At 40.0% G+C, this 19675-nt stretch overlaps 1 protein-coding gene across 3 annotated transcripts in view; it reads right to left on the bottom strand.

Annotated features, from left to right (window-relative positions):
* The window catches only part of WARS2 (tryptophanyl tRNA synthetase 2, mitochondrial), a 108136-nt gene extending 89058 nt beyond the window's left edge, over positions 1 to 19078 (bottom strand). The window contains exon 1 of one of the 3 annotated variants that reach the window (XM_049879960.1): positions 18938 to 19078. In XM_049879960.1, the coding sequence (XP_049735917.1) occupies positions 18938 to 19027 (90 nt within the window). In that variant the 5' untranslated portion in view covers positions 19028 to 19078. The remainder of the gene's footprint in view (positions 1 to 18937) is intronic. The other 2 variants (XM_049879958.1, XM_049879961.1) reach the window with 2 other exon arrangements.
* Between the last annotated feature and the right edge of the window lie 597 nt (positions 19079 to 19675).

Genomic DNA, 19675 nt, shown 5'->3' with positions numbered 1-19675 from the left:
CCATTTTATAGATAAAGTGACTAAGGCACAGAGGGCTTAAGTAACACAGGTAGGAGGTGGCAAGGGCCAGAAAGTCTGGCTTCAGTAATGACTTGATATCACAGATGTTCCTCCTTAAAAAAAAAACAAAAAACAGAGAGGGGATCTGACAGCAGGTAAACACTAGAGGAGAAACAAGTCACCAACCTACCAAAAGGGATAGGCTAGCCTGAAAGTGTCCAAATAGAAGCTACAAGTGTGTGCATACATTTTAGCAGGTATAATGCTGCTATGAATTGTCATCACTGCATTGCTGGATTTACAGTTTGGAGGGATTTTGTTTTTCTTAATCTAGGAAAACTACTTGTCGTTTCTCAATTCCAAGAGATCTGAAGGGAGAAAAGGAGAATGGGAAGATTCTAAAAGTCCCTGAATCATAAGAAGAAGGAGCACTGATAGTAACAGTTTGGAACAGAATAAGGATGTCACTTTGGATCTACTGGACAATGTGAGTAAAATACAAAATCGGAGTGCTGCTGTTCATGACGGCCCTTTTAATAAGCTGGTCAGAACCCAGCAGTGTATCTCCAGCTTCCTAGGTTGGCTCAGGAGAGTTGGGGGTGGCCCCAGTATTTAGCTGCACCAGCTTGGGGACCATTTTTGTCCACAAGGAAAAGTAATATTTGTGGTTAGGATTTGGCAACTTTTCCTGCTGTTCCATCCCTGTGTAAGAGAGATGGTAATTTCCCTACAATTTTACCTACTGGAGAAGCTATAAGTTCATCCCCAAATAGATCCTGCGATGATTCAAACCAAAGCCTACTTTATCAGAGCTTTGAGTTAGACGGCCTCCAGCTACCTTAAAATGCAGCCATATGCCTCCTGATATTATAGATCCTATTATGTGAGGCTCCTCCTGGATCCCAGTGGAGACCAAACAACATGCCATTGCTGTTGTTTTCAATCCATATTTTTAAATAACAGAATAAAAAAAATGAAATAAAATAAAATCCAGCCACAATTGGCTCCAGTTGGTGTGAATAATGAGATGTGGTTGTCAGATTCCTGGAAAGCCGCCAGCACGATCATTAGGTAGCCAGATACTGGGCCCTGCTCATAAAGAAGATAATGAATACGATTTTAAATGAAGTCAATCTTAAGAAGATTTCAAATTTGGGATTTGTGTGTGGGATGAAACAATCTATGAAGTAAAGTCCTTGGGGTAAGCACTCTTCATAATAAAGGGGACAGATTGGGATGAGTGGAGATGGAACTTTCTCAATTTTAGAAATCAAGCTTTGCCCAATTAAAACCTGGTCCCTTTTTGAAGTATGTGATGGAAGAATTCTAGCTTTGACAAGTTGGCAGTAATCCTTGTGAACTATTTTACTGGGATATATATTGTCACTGCAAAAATAAAACATGCTACGAAACTGGAGAGCAGACCCTGCCTGTGATCATTAGAGAGACTAGACCAAGTGCCTCAAGCCTTTGATGCCCCTGACATATTATTTTCTGGATGGTGTCCAGCAACCCAATGCAGAATAGCTTTTTCTCTACTGTATCCAGATGGCAAATGGAAGAGATCAAATTCAACAGTTTCAGGGCTAACCTTAATGGATATGAAAGGCTGGCTCCTCTACGAGCTTTTAAGGGATCTACAACACAAAGAGAGACCTTTGAACAAAGAGACAAATAATTGGCTTTTTTCTCTCTCCCTCTCTCTCCTTCAACTCTCTTCAAAACTAAACCATGGATGTGGTAATCTGGTTCAAACCCATCTTCTGGTTGAAAAGGACAGCCAAATATCTGATCAGTTCTAATTACTGATGCTGTCCTGACACTTTCTGTGAAGTTCAGATGGGGTGTTGCTCTTGATATTCTGGACAGCTCTCCCCACTCCCCTTTCAGGCAAATATTTTCACTCTTACTCTATTTCCTGTAAAACTTTAACCAAGTATAGAAATATATTTATACACACAATTTTCATGCAAATAACACACGTCTTCTGTTTGTTTGCCAACCGCACACTCCCTCTGCAAGGCATTTTCGTAAGTGCTGCTATGCCAATTTTTTTTTTCATGTCGTTGTAAAAAAAATTAGTACAGTGCACTTATAAAAATACCTGGGGGAGGGGGGACGTAGTTGGCGAGCCAATGTAGAAGGTGTATATTATTTGCATAAAAATACGGGGTGTGGGTGTGGGTGTGTGTGTGTGTGTGCTCCTACATGTTTAGGCGGCACCATCTTATAGCAAGATTCTCACACCTTAAGAGGCTGAATTTCAGAATTGCGTAGTATGAGTCTTACACATTTATGTTGTCTGATAAACATCCACTAGAACTTCATATAAAGCCATTTGTCCAGGAAGGAATGTGGCATGAAGGTTTGCCTCACTCTCCAGACAAGGTTTTACTTACTGAAGTAGCAGAAATAGCTCGTTATAAAACAATTTCACATAAAAACCCTATGGCATAGATCTGAAGACCAGCTTTGTAGTTAGAGGTAGAGGAGGCAACGAGAAGAGAGTTCAATATTTGAAAAGAAAGAAGTAAGTTTATCTTCTGTGAGTCAGTCTATAAAACATATAGGTCAACTGAAAGCAGAAATTTTTAACCTGGGTTTATGGATTTGTGAAACTGTACACGCAATTTTGAGAGTGAGTGTCCACATTTTTCTGGGTAGAAGGTCGACATTCTAATCAGAGGAACTAGTGACCCTCCCTTCCTCCACCTTCCAAAAATACAAGAACCCTGAAGACAAGACTTAATAGGAACAGGATTAGATACATGAACATATCTAAAGAAAGAGTATGCCCCCTTGAGGGATGGAAGCTTAGAAAATGAAGCTTTATTGGGAAAATCTTCACCATGTGTTTTATAGAACTGTCTAATGAAAATCATGCTGTGATACAGGCCAGGAATACGTTGCCCGAGGAGCAGGTACGTCCTGTACTAGAGATGGACCTTTGGGTTACTGGCTTGATAACACTAGCCAATAAGGTGATCCAATGAATCCCCTAATGCTACCCACTAAGCTACCTCATTTAATAATTTGACTTCACAATTGAATGTTCCTGCAAGTAGAGGCTATGGTAATTAGTGAAGAAAAGTATCTGGTACTCCTCATCTTACTATCTTCATATACAATATGTGGCGTGTGTGTATGTGTGTGCGTGTGCCATACGTGGGTGTGCACCCAAGTTAGTCTATAAAACATTTTCCTCATTTGGTTTCTAGGATGTCACCTTCTCCTATGCTTTCTTCTACCTATCTGGCTACTCCCATCTCGGCTGTTCTTCTCATCATCTCAATCTCTTAACGTCAGAATGCTCACAGGCTTAATACTTGGACTTCTTCTCTTCCTAACACACTCCCTAGAGGATCACACCCAATCTCATGGCTTTAAGCAGTCTATACTGCACAAAGTCTGGACGCCCAAATTTCTATCTCTAGTCTAGACTTCTCTCCTCAACTCTAGTCTCATATATCTGTTTACCGGACATCTCCACTTGGATGTTCACTAGGCATCTAAACTCAACATGTCTAAAATCCAACTTCTGATCTCTGCCCCCCCTCAAAGTTGTGTTCCTCTTGCAGCCTTTACCATCTCTAAAAAAAAAAAAAAATTTTTTTTTTTTTTTTTTCCAGTAAGCGGCAAATTCATTTTTCTAGTTGCTTGGGGCCAAAAACCTTGGAATTATTCTTGACTCTCCTCTCTCTCTTTCATCCTACATCTAAGCAGTCAGAAAATCTTATTGTCTCTACCTCTTACAAAATAAATATCCAGAATCTGGCCACTTTTCATGAAACCGTCTCTGCCACTCACCCTAGTCCAAGCCACCATCATCTCTGCCTTGAATTTTAGTACTGACCTCCTAACTGCTTCTATCCTTGCTCCCCTATATTCTATTTTTAACATAATAGCCAGAGTGAGGTTTTAAATTCTAAGCCACATCATGTCATTCCTCCACATGAAGCCTTCTAATTGTTTCATTGTAAAAGCCAAAAGTCTCTACAACTGCTTATAAGATTCTACCCAGTTGACCTCCTCATACCCACCTTCTTATCAGCCATCTTATTTCACGTCACGCTACTATAACAGGTAGCGTAATGCAAAACCAGTCCGAGGTTCAAATCCTGGCTCTTCACTGCTTTAGCTGTGTGCATTTTGTTGTATGTGTGACAAGTTATATCTATTTTATGAATCCTTACCTACAAAATGGAGCTAATAATAGCACTTCCTTATTTTTATAGGGTTGTTATCAAATGAGTTAATATTTACAAAGCATTTAGAAAAGCATCTGATATACAGTAAATGCTATATAAAAACCTCTTACCATTGAGTTGATTCTGACTCAAAGCGACCCTATAGGAAAGGTAGAACTGCCCAACAGGGTTTCCAAGGCTGTAATCTTTACGGAAGTAGACTGCTACATCTTTCCCTCCGCAACTGGTAGGTTCAAACCACCGACCTTTCGGCTAACTACTGTTTAACCACTGCACTTTTAAATAAAGAAAATGCTCGTTCTGCCCCGGTCACACTGGCCTCCTTGGTGGTCTTCAAACATGCCACGTAAGCGTCCACCTCATGGCCTTTCCGTTCTTGTTTGCTCTGTCTGTATGCTCCTTCCCCGGATATTTACCTTGTACGTATCCTGCCACCTTCAGTTCTCTCCGCAAATGTCACCTTCTTGGAGGCCTTTGCTGAGCACCCAATTTAAAGTTACAATACCCCTTGGCTGTCCCCATTCACTGTCCCTGCCTTATTTTTTCCTCTACATCACTTATCACCATCTAACAAAACATATACCAGTAGTTAGACGGCATACATGTTTATGGCCTATCTCTCCCACTGGAACATAAGATTTTCATCTGTGTTCTTCATTGCTCCATCTCTAACACCTAACACATAATTAATGTTCAATGAATATTTTTTAAATAAATAGATACATATAAAATACTCATGACCTTATTGCTCTATGAATTAGATATGAGTACGAATTCACGAGGGTAACATATCCAAATATTACTCTATTGAACAAGGTCTTTTAACAGCTCAGGAAACACAGAGTACAAATGGTCCACAATATCCTACCAAACAAAAAAAAAAAAACCATGGCTGTTGAGTTGACTCATAGCGACCCTACAGGACAGAGTAGAACCGCCCCATAGGGTTTCCAAGGAGCAGCTGGTAGATTCAAACTGCCGACCTTCTGGTCAGCAGCTGTATGCTTAACCACTATATCACATGACCATATAAAAGGGAAAGAAGTAGATGTTTACACTTATTCAGCCCCTTCTCTTTGTGGTTATCTCCCCTCCTCTTTAACGCACATAGATTCAACATGAGTCAGAATCAAGTCAATGGCAACAACAACAAATTGATTAGAGGCTTAGAAAGCTGCCTCAATCTTTTTCCTTGTACCCCAGTTTGTGCCATTATCCAATAGAGCTTGATGATCAAGTAGCATCAAACGCTAGCATCAAACATAGTTGCTTGGTATCTTCAACCTCAGCCACCAATTCTCACGGTCATTCCCTGGACCTTATCACCATCCAGAATTACTCCATTTGGGTAAATGTCAATATTTTACTCAGCCTGTAACTTCCTACCTTTCAACTTTCTCATGCTTTGATTTCTACTGTACCTGTTCTCTGAGCTCATTTAGAAATATGAGCCTCTCCATTTCTAATTTCTCCATTTCTCCTGGTGCTACAGTCTCCATCTGGCCCCTCTTCTTTTCTACCCAACCTAACCCCCAAGACTATGCTCACTTGGACTATGCTCTCATTAGCAATCTCAACTCCCTCTGGCATTATGTTCCAACAGCCAAAGAAAACTCCATTTCACTTATATACGTTTACAGCTGAGCACTTTTGGCAAAAAATCTCAAAACAGTGTAGAATCTACCACCTCAAATGTACGGTTTTTAATCTCAAATTCACCCCCGACCCCATCAGTTTGTCACACTGTGATGACACGTGTTGCTATGACGCCAGAAGATATGTTGCCAGTACTTCAAATACCAGCAAGGTCATCCATAGTGGACAGGTTTCACTGGTGCTTCCAGACCAAGAAGGCCTAGAGATCTACTTTAGAAAATCAGCCAATGAAAACTCTTCAGATCACAACAGAATATTGTCTGATATAGTGCTGAAAGATGAGCCCTCTAGGTTAGAGGGCACTCACGGTGGCCACAACAACAGACTCAAACATACCCACGATCATGAAGATGGTGCAAGACTGCGCAATGTTTTTGTTGTACGTGGGATTGCCATGAGTTGGAGCCGACGTGATGGCAAGTAACAACAACAACAATCTCAATTAGGCTGCCCACACTGCTGATCAAACCCTTTTTCTTAACTTATGCAGTTCTCATAATGTGCCTGATACCGTCCTAGAGACGTATAAGTACTAACTCATTTAATCCTCATAACAACCTCCTGAGGTAGATACTATTGTCTCCATTTTACAGATGAAGAAACTAAGCTAAGGCACAGAAAGTTTAAGTGATTTGTAGGTAAGCATCTGGCCCCAGAGCCATGAGTCACACTGCTATGCTAGTAAGTGGTAGAGCTGGGGTTCAGACCCTGGCAGTCTTGCTACAGAGTTCAAGCTTTTAACTCCATGCTCTTTTGCATCTTAAAGATGAAGAAAACAAGATATGGAGAGGTTTAGTAACTTGCCCAAAGACACTTAAGTATCAAGGGGAAGAACTTGGATTTGAACCCAGGCGATCTGATTTCAGAGGCCACACACTAAACTACTAATCTATGTCATCTCCTCAGGACTTAAGCCCCCTGAGAAAATTGTGTCCATCAGGTTTTGAAGTTCCATAATTTCCCATTCCATTCGTGTCAAACTCATCTAGACCCACACTCATCTCTACCTCTGTCTCTCAGCCTCAGAGTGGACTTGTCTTTCTCCTAGTGCTCATTCAGTTGCTCTGGATTACATTTCTTCCCTTCCTTTCCTGTATATTCAACATTTCCATCTTTACTGACTCTTGTAAGCATGCTCAAACTCTCTCCCATCCTAAAAGGCTCCACCCCCAAAAGATCTCCTTTGTCAGGTCATTCTTTAAAGCTCCCTTCCCCCATTTCTGACACTTCCTTCTCATTCAGGCTTCTCAAAGGGGCACTTCTCACCTCCTCATCTCCCATCTCACTATAATTAGCTTTAATATTAGTGACATACCAGCTGCAAAATCTAATGGTTTTTAGTCTTTATCTTATCATACCACTATCTTGCTCTCCATTTCTTCTTCCTGAAATCCTGTACTCCCTTAGAATCCTCGGAATCCACACCTGAATGGTTGGTTCTTCTTCCACCTCTGTATCTTTTTTGGGTTCTTCAACTCTGATTTCTCCCTCAGGCCTTCAGCCTAGGCCTTGATTTTTTTTTTTTTTTTTAAGTTTGTTTTTTTCTACTTTACATGCTTTTTTTTTGGTGATCTCCCTAATAGAGAACACCAATTTAAGTGCTATTCAGCTGACAGTAATCCCCTCAGTGGCCATGGCTTTTCTGTTCCTTTTTGGAAACCCTCTCTCTCCCCATCCGCTGTAGCATGTGGCCCAATGGAAGCTGGATGATCATATCTCCATGTGGTCAATCTAAATATGGGCATCTGACTTTCAAGAAGACACGTATAATGAAGCCTGATTAAAAAGTCTACCATTTAGACAAAAAATAAGACTGAAGGACAAACTGTCTCTATTTGAGTCATAGATATGTTAATATATTCCTAATCAAAATTAAGGACAGATGGTCTGCCAAAGAATTTCTGTTCCATTTTAGAATGTGAAAAGCAGTGTGGGAGACATCATGTGGATGCTGAAATGTTGGAATTTCCAAAATACTTTAAAGATTTATGGGTACAACTGGTCCTAGATTTTGTAAGATGCCTGGCCACTGTACTCAAGGATTTATCAGAAAGATGCTGCAATTAATCCCTTCTTTCTCACGGACATAATATTGTGTGATAATTCAGTGATTATGCAAGGTTGATTTTTGGTTTTATTAAGCATATAAATGATAAATTGGTAAACAAGTATAGCAATAAAACTTTTCTGATCAACTAATAAAATGCCACTTTAAAAGAAAAAAAAAAAAAAAACCATAAATTCTCTATAATACCTTGGTCATAAGAGGGTCAGCAGAAAGGAGGGAAACCCTCAATGAGACAGATTGACACAATAGCTGCAACAATAAACTGAAACACACCAAAGACCATGAAGATTGCGTAGAACCAGGCAACGTTTTGTTCTGTTATACATAAGATTGCCATGAGTCAGAGCAGACTCAACAACAGCTAACAACAACACAGATACAAATTCTGCTTGAATCATATCACTCTACTCTTATCATTTAAAAAAAAACCTGTTGCCATCAAGTTGATTCCAACACATGGCAACTGTCCCAAAGGATTTCAAAGTGGTGGGTGGATTCGAACTGCCGAACTGCTGACCTTTGGGTTAGTAGCCGTAGCTCTTAACCACTGTGCAACCAGGGCTCCACTCTTATCATAGTGCATAAAATTGCATTAGATGGGAAGCTTACAAATGGCCTTACTGTCTATGTCGTGTAATGCTGCAGTGAGACTTGTGGTTGTTTTCTGTATCTATGTACAGCATACTAATATAGAGTAGAGGGGCTAGGCAGGTTGCTTTAAGAGACTTCAGATGGGCAAGTGAGCAAAAAGGCAGTATAGACACACAAGAAAAGTTTTTTATTTCCTTCATGATTTGAAGAAAGCAGACTCTGGATTATTAAAGAAAAAAACTCGTCATTTGTGTAGATAATATAGCACACTTACCGAACCAGTCTCTTGAGACAAAACTATGCTTCAAATAAAGTTTTCTTTTAATCCTGAGTATGTCTCAACACTTTTCTCTATACAGAAGCAACAAACTCCAGTATAAATAATACAGAGGTAGCAAACTCCAGTATAAAGAGCTGTATCTATGAAAAATAAAATTAGGGCTAGAGTGGCAATAAAAGGCAGTTACAACAGGTTGGAAATTCATAGCCTACTTGGAAAATCATTCAAAATAAAATCAGTATTATCTTCCAATCATTAAAAAAAAAAATCTGGATACTGGAACATTTTTCAGATTGCTTACTAACTGCAGCAAATCTCTGAGTATCTTCCTTAATTAAATACATAAAAGTACACACAAAAACGATGGTTTAAATTCAACAATCTGCTCGATGCCAATGCTCGTCACTCTCTCATGTATTATTTCACTGATTCTATTTTTCATTGAATTCCTTCACTCAATAAATATTTATTGAGCTTCCTGGACAGGAATTTTTATGCCAAGGACTTAACAGTAGTAATTAACTCATTTTCTTGCACATATAGTTATCACAGCCAAGGCTCAACAAGAAGGAGCCTGCCTGCCTTGTCTTTCACAGCTGATGATGGCCTCCAGGAACACACTGCCTGCTGAGTGAAGTGGCAGCCTCTTGCTATACCTGGGAAACAAGGTATACAGAACAGCTTCCTGCTGGTGTGTTCACAAAAGGTCTAAATAAAAAAGTACACACTCTTCCATCCACCCTTAAAGCAAATGTCCACAAACAGAGACAGAATACAAGGAAGGAGGTGTTCATTTCTATGAGCAAAGTGCAAAGTCCTACAGAATTTCACAATGGGAGCAACATCTTCAGCTTTAGAACCAAAGCTTTCTGGAACCTATATATGGGTTTTGTTGTTGTTTGTTTTGTTTTTAAATAGTCTAACACGGACAGAGAGGATGAGAAGAAAGGCCTTTCCAAAAGAGATAATGACAGTAACAAAGGAGTAAAAGGGAACAGCTATGAGCTAACTTGGAAATTTATGAACCCCAAGGCAAAGGATCTATGTAAGACAGCAATGGGCTATAGAGAGGTGTTTTGCAGCCAGACTGTGGAAGACCTTGAATGTGGGGCTATAAAGAGTCTAGACTTTCTGAGCTGCCTCCAAAAGTTTCTGAGCAAAGGAGCAACATAATTAGAGCTGAGGGTTTTTTGTTTTTTTTTTTGTGGGGAGGGGGAAGGTATGGAGAAAGGGGGTCCTATTAAGACAGATAAGTTTAGAGGGAGAAAGGTTGCTGAGTAAAATTATATATTACTGAAGAAATAATTATTATCAAGTACTGACGACCCATTGGGGCTGTGGACTGGCCAAGGGACTTTATATATATGGCAGGACCTCAAATCCATGTAATATTCCTATGAGGTAAGAATTATTATTAACACTTTACAGAGGAGAAAACTCCGCTTTAGTGAGGTCAAGTAACTTGGCCGGCATCACACAACTAGTATGTGGTAGAGCTGAGCCTGAATAATCCGAAGTCACGTGCCTTCTGCTTTACCACACTTCTCTAAGATGACAAGTATAATGTTCGTGTGAATGTTCATATTCTATAAACTTGCTTCCCTAGTTACCGAGTCTGAACGTTTCACAGCTTGGCAGCATGGAATTGGCTGGAAAGTTACCAGCCATTGGAGAGGCCAAGGTTGCCTCTGGAGAGGTATTTTCCTTCACAACCAAGATGGTGAGGTAACTAGTATCCACAGGGCCAATCTGGCCCTCTCACCAGGACTGCCAAGTAGCCTGATCCTTAACATGCCCTCAGATCTCCACCTTCGTAATGCACACTCAGCCCTAGCTCAAGAGACCTCTTCCCTCTTTTAGCAAATTTATGAACTGGCTGCTGAGACCACTCTCCCCATGGGAGGACAGAAATCCAGATCAGGGATTTGGGTAAACAGCTTCATTTCCCTTCGCCATTACATTCTGCTGTTTCCCAGAAGAGCTTCAAAGTAACATAGCTTGTAGGGTGTGGGGCGGAATGAATATAAAGTAGAACGGTCCATGCAAAGTCTTTGCTCATGGGGAATATAAGTCCAAGTTTATGAAGAGCCCTTCGTTTGGTGTATAAAATAAGTTTTACTCAATGCCGCCAACTTTAAACCTTCACGAGCATCCAAATTAATGTACTAATTGGTAATAATTCATTTTTGTCATCTACGATTAGTGAATTAAAGACCTCTTGAAGAGCTCCTTGGAATGAGAATCCTTTAGAATAAAATTCTAACTTCTCCCTTGCATAAAATGGCCCACAACGCTAACTACTTTCATCTCTTCTATCTTTCCACTTTGCACCTCGGCTACCTCTTGAAGAAAGTACTCTGGCCATAAATCCCAGCTAGACCCTAGATAGTGGTCCCCTGGTCATCCATCAGCTTTGGCACTCACCACCTCCCCTCTGCCTGCAAGGCTCTGCACAGGTTGACCTTTTAGCTATAGACTGTGTATAAACAGAACTTCCTACATGCACCTTGGGACTCATGTGTTAAAAGCTCTTATTTTACACAGGGTAATCCTAGTGGCAGTAGCCAAATAGAGACATGGAGATAAATTTACAAGACAGCTTTGCTCCTTTCTCGTAATTCATCAAGCCAAACAAGATGTAGAAACAGCAACAACAGAGTATGATTTATAATTTCTACTGTGCATGTTGCCATGGCAAGATATAAAAACGGCCTTTGTGAAACAGATTTAAAGGTTGTAAGGCAGTTAGTTATCAGCAAATTAATACATGGAATCTGTTTCAGAATTTACCGTTGTTTTATTGTAGTTAGTACACAGGGTTTGGAATCAGTCTACCTGGGTTTACATTTTGGCTCTGACTTGTTAGCTATGTGACCTTGGGTGAGTTATTTACCTTCTCAGCTTTTTTAACTATAAAATGGGGCTAATATCAGCACCTACTTCATTGCGCTATGAGGATTAAAGGAGCTATTGCATCTCGAGTGCTTAAAACCATGGTTGGCACAAGATAAGCAACCAAAAAATGTCTGCTATCATTACCACTGCCCACCATCATCATGTTTAATAATAACTGAAATTATCCCTGCCCTATCAGATCGGGGCCCCCAAAAGAATTCAACATTAATTTTAGTACAAATAAGCCCCATTCAGCTGAACTTTAAAGAATACTGATATTTACTTATTTAGCTTCATCATCACTATAAAACTGGTATAAATGGGAAGGCACAATGAAAATGTAATCAGTGAATAAAACTTGTAAATGGTTATATTATGAAACTTTGTGTATGTTGTACTCAAGATTAAATGAGAACACATATAGCAATTGCCCAATAAAAATTTCCATTAAAATAGTAAAAAAAAAAAAAAAATACATAAAGCATTTTGGAAACTGTTACAAAGTGCTACATTAAAATAAGGTATTATTACTGATGACTTGAAAATGGTTTAAACAGTACAGCTGGCTATATTATGTGTTTAAATATCCTGATGAAAATTCTACAATGATCACCTCAAGGAACTGGGGTAAGAGGCGATGTAACCCACTCATTCAGCAGTGGAGTTGCCTAGCATTGTAATGAGTCAGTCAGAACACCAGGACAAAAGTGGGGAGGACAAACTGATATTCTTGAAAACTGGTTGGTGTCCAGGCACAGAGTGGCTTGATTCATTTTTTTTTTTTTTTTTTTTAAACGAAACAGAGGGGCAGTCAAAAATGCACTTCATTAGCCAACAGAAGTAGATTTAACTGGACATGGGCAGTTCAAGTGAAGCAAGGAAAACTAAAAAAGAGAGAGCTAAAAGATGAAGTCTGGTGAATGACCAGAGGACCAACAGAACTCAGGTGACGGGGCAGTAAGAAGACTTAGGTATGACCTTACCTCACTCGGTAAGCAGGGAAGTTAAGAAAAAGAGGGTTAGGCCTCAGACTGTGGATAAAAGACAGGATATTCCTAGGTGACGCTATGGAGAGAAAAGGGTGAATGCCTGATTGGAGTTTAATTAAGTCAAGCTGGAGTCAGTGTAGCATCCTTGTGCCTATAAATTATCTCCCTCCGTCGTGTTTCACATTGCAGCACAGCAGCTTCTACCCTAAACGGGTAAACGTCTCCCATGGAAACTCAGGAGGAAGGTTGTCTCTAGAAGAGAAGCCCCTGAGCCCCTGAGTGGTGCTGGCAGAAGAGAATCAAGAGCAGAACTGGAGTGACTGTCCTTTGTGAGTGGGCTCGAGGCTAAGTTTAGTTACAATAGTGACTCTGAGAGTGAATCCATAGCATCATCTTTATGCACAAGGATTAGCGTATTATACAATAATAAACTGTGTGGGAAGAAAAAAGAAAGTAAGAAAGGAAAGAAGGAAGGAAGGCAGGGAGAAAGGGAGGAAGGGGGAAGAAAGGAAGGCGGGAGGGAGGAAGGACAAAACTGACTCTGTGTACCTCACATACTTATGTAGCCTAAGATAAATAGAACAAATATTGCATTTTAATTATAAAACACATACATATCAAAGTAAATACTCCTAAACTACTAATTTACAGGGCAACTCCTTAAAAATAATCCATCCATCATATGTGGTACTGAGACAACAAACTCACTTGCACATTAAAGGAAGCTGCAGTGTTTTCCAAACTACATTTAAAAAAATCCAAGATTGTCTGGCACCATCTCAGAGGCCCCTGGAGTGTCTGGTATGGCGGAAGAGAGGCTGAAGCGGGGGAAGAGGGAAGTCAAGCAAGCAGTGCTGTGGATACTCCTCTAATTCTTAAATCAGGGAAGCCCTGCTTTTACCTGTTTTCTCTAAAGAGATTCACACAAGATTTTATTTGATAATAGATTACCAAAGGGCTAGTGGGAAAAACCACCCTCCACCTATCAGTTTATTGTTCTGTGGAGGCCTTCTGTTGCTGTGATGCTGGAAGCTGTGCCATTAGTATTTTAAACATCAGCAGGGTCACCCGTTGTGGACAGGGTTCAGTGGAACTTCCAGACTAAGACAGACTGGGAAGAAAGGCCTGGCTATCTACTTCTGAAAATTAGCTTATAAAAACCCTATGGATAACAGAATATTGCCAAATATACTTCTAAGAAATGAATCCTGTAGGTTGGAGGACATTCAAAATACACAGTGACAACAATGGACTTGAGCATACCCAACAACCAGGCAACGCTTCATTCTGTTGTACATGGAGTTACCATGAATGGGAGCCAACTTCACAGCAACTAACAACAGTGGGAAAAGCACAGGCTTTGGAGTCAGGCAAGGCTGGGTTTGAATCCTGGAACTGCCATTTACTAGCTTTGTGACTTGGAAAAGTTACCTAAGCTCTCTGAGCCTTATTTTGTCTTTTATAATATGAATATCATTCATTGGATTGTTCTGAAAAGTCAGTAAGATGAATGTGTATAGCACATAGCATGACACTTTAGCATACAGCTGGCACTCACTCAATGTTAGTTCCTTCTCTGAAAGACATACACATTTTAAGCCTCTACAAATGGTTCTTCTGTAACCTGAAATTAAATCTATCCTAACAGATATACTGAGAAAAGGTTTAGGGGTCAGCAGTATCATGGCCATCACCATTTCCTAGCTGTAGCAGCTATGACAGTTGCTAGGCCAGCATCTGCAGCATTTATCTACTGTTCCATCGCTATATTTCAGCAGTTATCATCGGTAGTTTCCATTAGCTACTCGAAGACATTTTCAAAGAAGAGTTTCTAATAAGCTAAGTCCGTTCACAAGGCAACTGACCTAAAGAGTATTTTAAGTAAATGGACTCACAGACTGAGCTTAAAAGGACTGTAGAGTTGATTCATCCAACATCCTTATTTTCCATGTGAGAAAATGACACACAGAGTGAGTAGCCTGGTCAAAATGACACAGTTATCAACTAGCAAAATTTTCAGATGGCTATAACCAGTCGTTCCTGGTAGCCTTCCATGCTGATTAGCTCATGTTGCACGTTGGATGGACAATACATGGAAAAGAAAAGCTAAGAGAAAAGTCACTGGGAATACCACTCCAACTCAATGTTATGAAAATCATAAAAACCTATGATAATAAATAATTGTGAAATATGAAATGCCAATACTAAATTTTACCATCCAAATCCCACCATTAATTAGCTGTGTGACAAGGGGCAAGTTACGTAACTAAAGCCCATTTCCTCATCTTTAAAAACAAGATGTTAATACCTGCCTTGGAGACCTGGTGGTGCAGTGGTTGAGTTCAGCTGCTAACCAAAAGGTCAGCAGTTCAAATCCACCAGCTGCTCCTTGGAAACCCCATGGGGTAGCTCTACTCTGTCCTACAGGGTGGCAATGAGATAGAATTGACTAGACAGCAATAGCACCTGCCTTAAAGCCTTGTTATGAACAACATTTCGTCTGTGGTATTTTTGTCAAAAATCTATAACCTCAGTCTAATCATGAGAAAACATCAGACAAACTCAAATTGCGAGACATCCTATAAAATAACTGACCAGTATTCTTCAATGGTACCAAGATCATGAAAGATAGAGGAAGTGTCAAAGGTTGGAGCAGACGAAGGTGACATAACTACTAAATTGGCCATGTGAGATCCTGGATTTGATCCTGGACTGAAAAAGGATCTGTGGGAAAACTGGTGAAATTTGAATTGGATCTGAGTTAACACTATTGTGCCAATATTAATTTCTTGGTTTTGATAATTGCTATGATTTTACAGGAAACTCTGGCGGTGTGTTGGTTAAGAGTTCGGCTGCTAAAAAAGAGGTCTAAGGTTCGAATCCACCAGGCACTCCTTGGAAGCCCTATGGGGCAATTCTACTCTGCCCTATGGGGTCGCTATAAGTCAGAATTGACTCGACGGCAATAGGTTAGGTTTTTAATGACTATACAAGAGGAACCTTGATAACGGGTTTATAGGAATTCTTTTTACTATTTTTGCAACTTTTCCGTGAATTTGAAATTATTTTTAAAATAAGCGAGTTTAAAAAAAAGAGAGGTTAATAAAACAACAACCTTGCTGTGATTCTTTGCAGATATCACTTGGACTAACGGCTATACTTAGTGGTCATTAACAGTAGCAACTATAGGTTAATATGGACCAAACCCACATTGAGGGCATCTAATAATGAAGAGTGCTGTTCATTTGCAATAAAACATGGACATTTTATATTTCAACTGAATGGTTACAAAAATTCTTGAAAAAGTTTATTAGCTATCAATATTATACTCTTTGCACAATACGATTACAGGTTAATGCTTAAAGAAGTGTGGATTTTGTGTTTTGCCAATGATGACAGCCTTAAATTTATCTAATGCCTTCGGCATTTCAACGTAATGTCAGATATTCATTCTTCTGACTCTCTGACTACTCTCATCTTGTCAGACTTCAACAGTTTTCTGTCAGGCAACACCTGGCAAAATAAACCATTTTCATATAAACTGTAGATGTTCTGTAATGAGTAGGCCTTGATACACTGCTATTCCAGTTCTCTTATTTTATTTTGAACTTAGCCTTGAGGGACAAAAACCTGCCACAGAGATGACTAAAGTTCTCCAATACCAAGCTTATTACCCAAGATTTTGCTTTTTTAAGAAAACAGTGAAATAACCTAGGAATCACAGTACTGTATCAGTCAAAGTTTTTAATAAAGCACTGCTATGGCTCATCGACGGCACTAGGGTTGGGGGGGTTTATGGCTCATCTACTTTTGCTTCTCACCTCAGGAGGCAACTGCACAGACAAAATTAATAATAAACAACATCGCTATTTCTTGGTATTTGATAGACTCGTCCATATGATAAATATATATTTCTTTCTATTGTACTAGTCTCATGCAAAATAATTTTTGTTTTCCACAAAGGTATGAGATATCATAAAAATGTCTAACGCATCTGGTTTAAGAACCGAATTCTTCCTTCACATATTTCTGCATCTGTTCACAGAATCCCCTTGACTTCAAAGGAAACTTTTCAAGAGGAAAAGAATATACATACAGGAAAAGTGGCCATAAATTTTCAGTAGTCCTTTTCTAAGCCATTTTAATAATATTACTGTTGGGTAAGTATCTCTCTTGGAGAACTAAAATATGACAGATGATATTAAAACTACACATTTATATAGAGATTTATGCTTCAAAAGCTTTTTTTCTGAGTATAAATGTGATATAGCCTCAACACAGAACATGTGCAAAGTACAGAAAGTCTAAAAGAGACAAATAACTTTTAATTAACTATTTAGAGAGATCAAAGCAAAATAAGTTATTTCCTTCCAGTCTTTTTTTTGTGTATGTATTTATATAAACTTTACATACAAATAAGATACTGAAATCACAATATAAACATAATTTTGTTTCTCTTCTCAATTCTTTCAAAGGACTGTGACAGGCTTTCAAAAATTTTTAATGGCTGAGAATATATATAGATTTATGCTTAAAAAATGCTCCCACTAACTTATCTTATTTGATTGTTACTGTACTCAAAGCAAAATTAAAGGTTTGAAAATGTTAATTTGTCCTGGAAATTCTACATCTTGCAACAATTGAAATTTAGTTGATTAAGAGTAACTCCATTTATTCATAATGGCACTGAAACAACAGTAGAGGTTTAAGAAATCTTTTAACATTTATGATTTAGTGCCCTAAACTTCCCTGAGGAATTACTAATGGATTCTAGTTTGTGTCTCTTTTGATTTTCCATTCTCATGAAATCCTCAACTGTTGAGTCCGGAAGGGGAAGTTTGGGTCTAAGGCTTAGTTACTTTGGAAGCAAAAGTTTTAATGTGCTACTACTAACTACAGTAACGAATCAGCAACATTTGGGTGGTTTTGCAGAATCAAACCCTCAAGTATTAGAAGTACTTGATGAGTTTACCTAGTTTTCAATCAATTCTTACATTGTTGCCTAAAATATAAAAATAACATTTGAATATTTGTTTTGTTGACAAAGAACTTTCCAGTACGTTATCTCCCATATAGAAAAAAAAAATTTTTTTTCTATCCTTACAAGAATCTTGTGAAGTCCATACAGATGAAGAAAACTGAAGCTCCGAAAGTTAATATACAAGATAAGAAAAAATATGTTGAACTTCAATATTGGTTTTTATAATTAATCTCATTGGTTTTAATTTAGTTTCATAATCATGATTTTCCAAAGTCTGAAGGAACATTACCTGTCAGTCAGTCCCCTCTCTGTCCCATTTTGCTAAGGAAAATAAACCCAGAGAGATTAAGTGACTTCTCACATTACACAGCTAGCAAATGGCAGACAAAGCCCTTGATCTCTGATTTCCTAATTTCCTGTCTAGTGTTCTCTGCGATATACCAGAATACTCACACCTATGCATTATGACAATGAATATGCAAGGATGCAAAGAAAACACCTACTAGTCACAGAATCTTAAATTTCTAATTCCCAGAGGTGTCTCCCTAGATAATGTATGTCTAAGTGCCTACCACTGCGATTATACTTTGAAGACGTTTAGAAAATGTCTGAATAAGTGAAAGGGGGGAAAAATATGTGTGTAATTTCCCTTTCATTCAAACATTTTTATCTCTCTCTCTCTCTGTTATGAGGGTAAAACCTCTCATATTGATGCACTAATAGGCCATGCCACGGTCCCAGCACAAGACTAACGGCAGCAACAGTGCTGCCGTGCCCAGGATAGGACGACGCAATGTGGCAGCCCACTGTCTACACTGCCCAATCCCTAACGAGGCGTCTCTCCTAATTTCTTGGATGGCCTCTGGGCCTGCTGTTAGGAAAGGACGTTAAACATACTAACAGAACCAGGAGAAGGAGAGCAGTACAGGAATGACCGAATCTTGGGTCTGGGATAACTTAACTCAACAGTCTGGCTTCCCGCGTTGCCGGGCAACCACGGCGGTAGAGCGAAACCAAGGCAAGAGGCGGTGACTATGTGGCAGATAGTGGCGCACTTCTCCCACCAGGAAGACGTTACGTCAACACGCACCCTTGCAACGTTGCCACGCTCCAACTAAGACCAGTCTAGGCGAGTCGACCCTGGTTAAGAAGCGGCTCGGTACTTTCCCGGGGAAGGCGGGAAGAGAGAAGTTACTGGAAGGAGGGGAGGGGAATGAGAAGGACTTGACAGGGTAAGAAGCCGACGGGAAAAAGGTAGCCTTCGGTTACCTGAAGAGCAGGAGCAATTTTGGTTGCTGTATGAAGTGCCCGGATGAAGCCCCAGCACCCACGCGTCTTCCGCGTTAAGTGCAGCGCCATCTTGAGGAGGGCGGAGCTGTCTTGCCTTGATTGACGTCGGCTCGGGGAGCCAGTCCTAGTCCCGCGGCTGCCTTTGCTAGCCGCGCATGCCCACGGCTTCCGGGCGGGGTTCGTGCGGCAGCCGGGGGAGTGCAGTCTTAGCAGAGCAGGTGGAGCCAGGAGAAGGGTGGGGATTGGTTCTTGTGTTTTCGAAGAGACCCAGTCTTTTTGCAAGCTGTCCTGAGGGAGAATCCCTTTCGAGTATGTTAGTAGTAGCGCTTTAGACTGGAAGAAAGTCTAGTAGGTTGCCTTTTGATCTTAGCCATCCAGAGGCAGCTTTTAAAAAATTTCTTAGGAATGTTGTTAAGTGCCTGATTCTGACTCATAGCGACCTTGTGTACAGCAGAATGGAACACTGCTCGGCCCTTCACCGTCCTCACAATCCTTGCTGTGTGTGAGCCCATTGAGGCAGCCACTGCCAGTCCATCTCATTGAGGGTCTTCCTCTTTTTCGCCGACCTTCTACTTTCCAAGGAGGATGTCCTCCAGGGACTGGTCCCTCCTACGAACGCGTCCAAAGTATGTGATAGGAAGCCTTGCCATCCTCTCTTCCAAGGAGCACTCTGGCTGTACTTGTTCAAATATAGATTGGTTCGTTCTTCTGGCATTC

Source organism: Elephas maximus, chromosome 3, assembly GCF_024166365.1.
Source record: "Elephas maximus indicus isolate mEleMax1 chromosome 3, mEleMax1 primary haplotype, whole genome shotgun sequence".
Classification (NCBI taxonomy): Eukaryota; Metazoa; Chordata; class Mammalia; order Proboscidea; family Elephantidae; genus Elephas; species Elephas maximus.
This window is presented reverse-complemented; position numbering and strand designations above follow the sequence as displayed.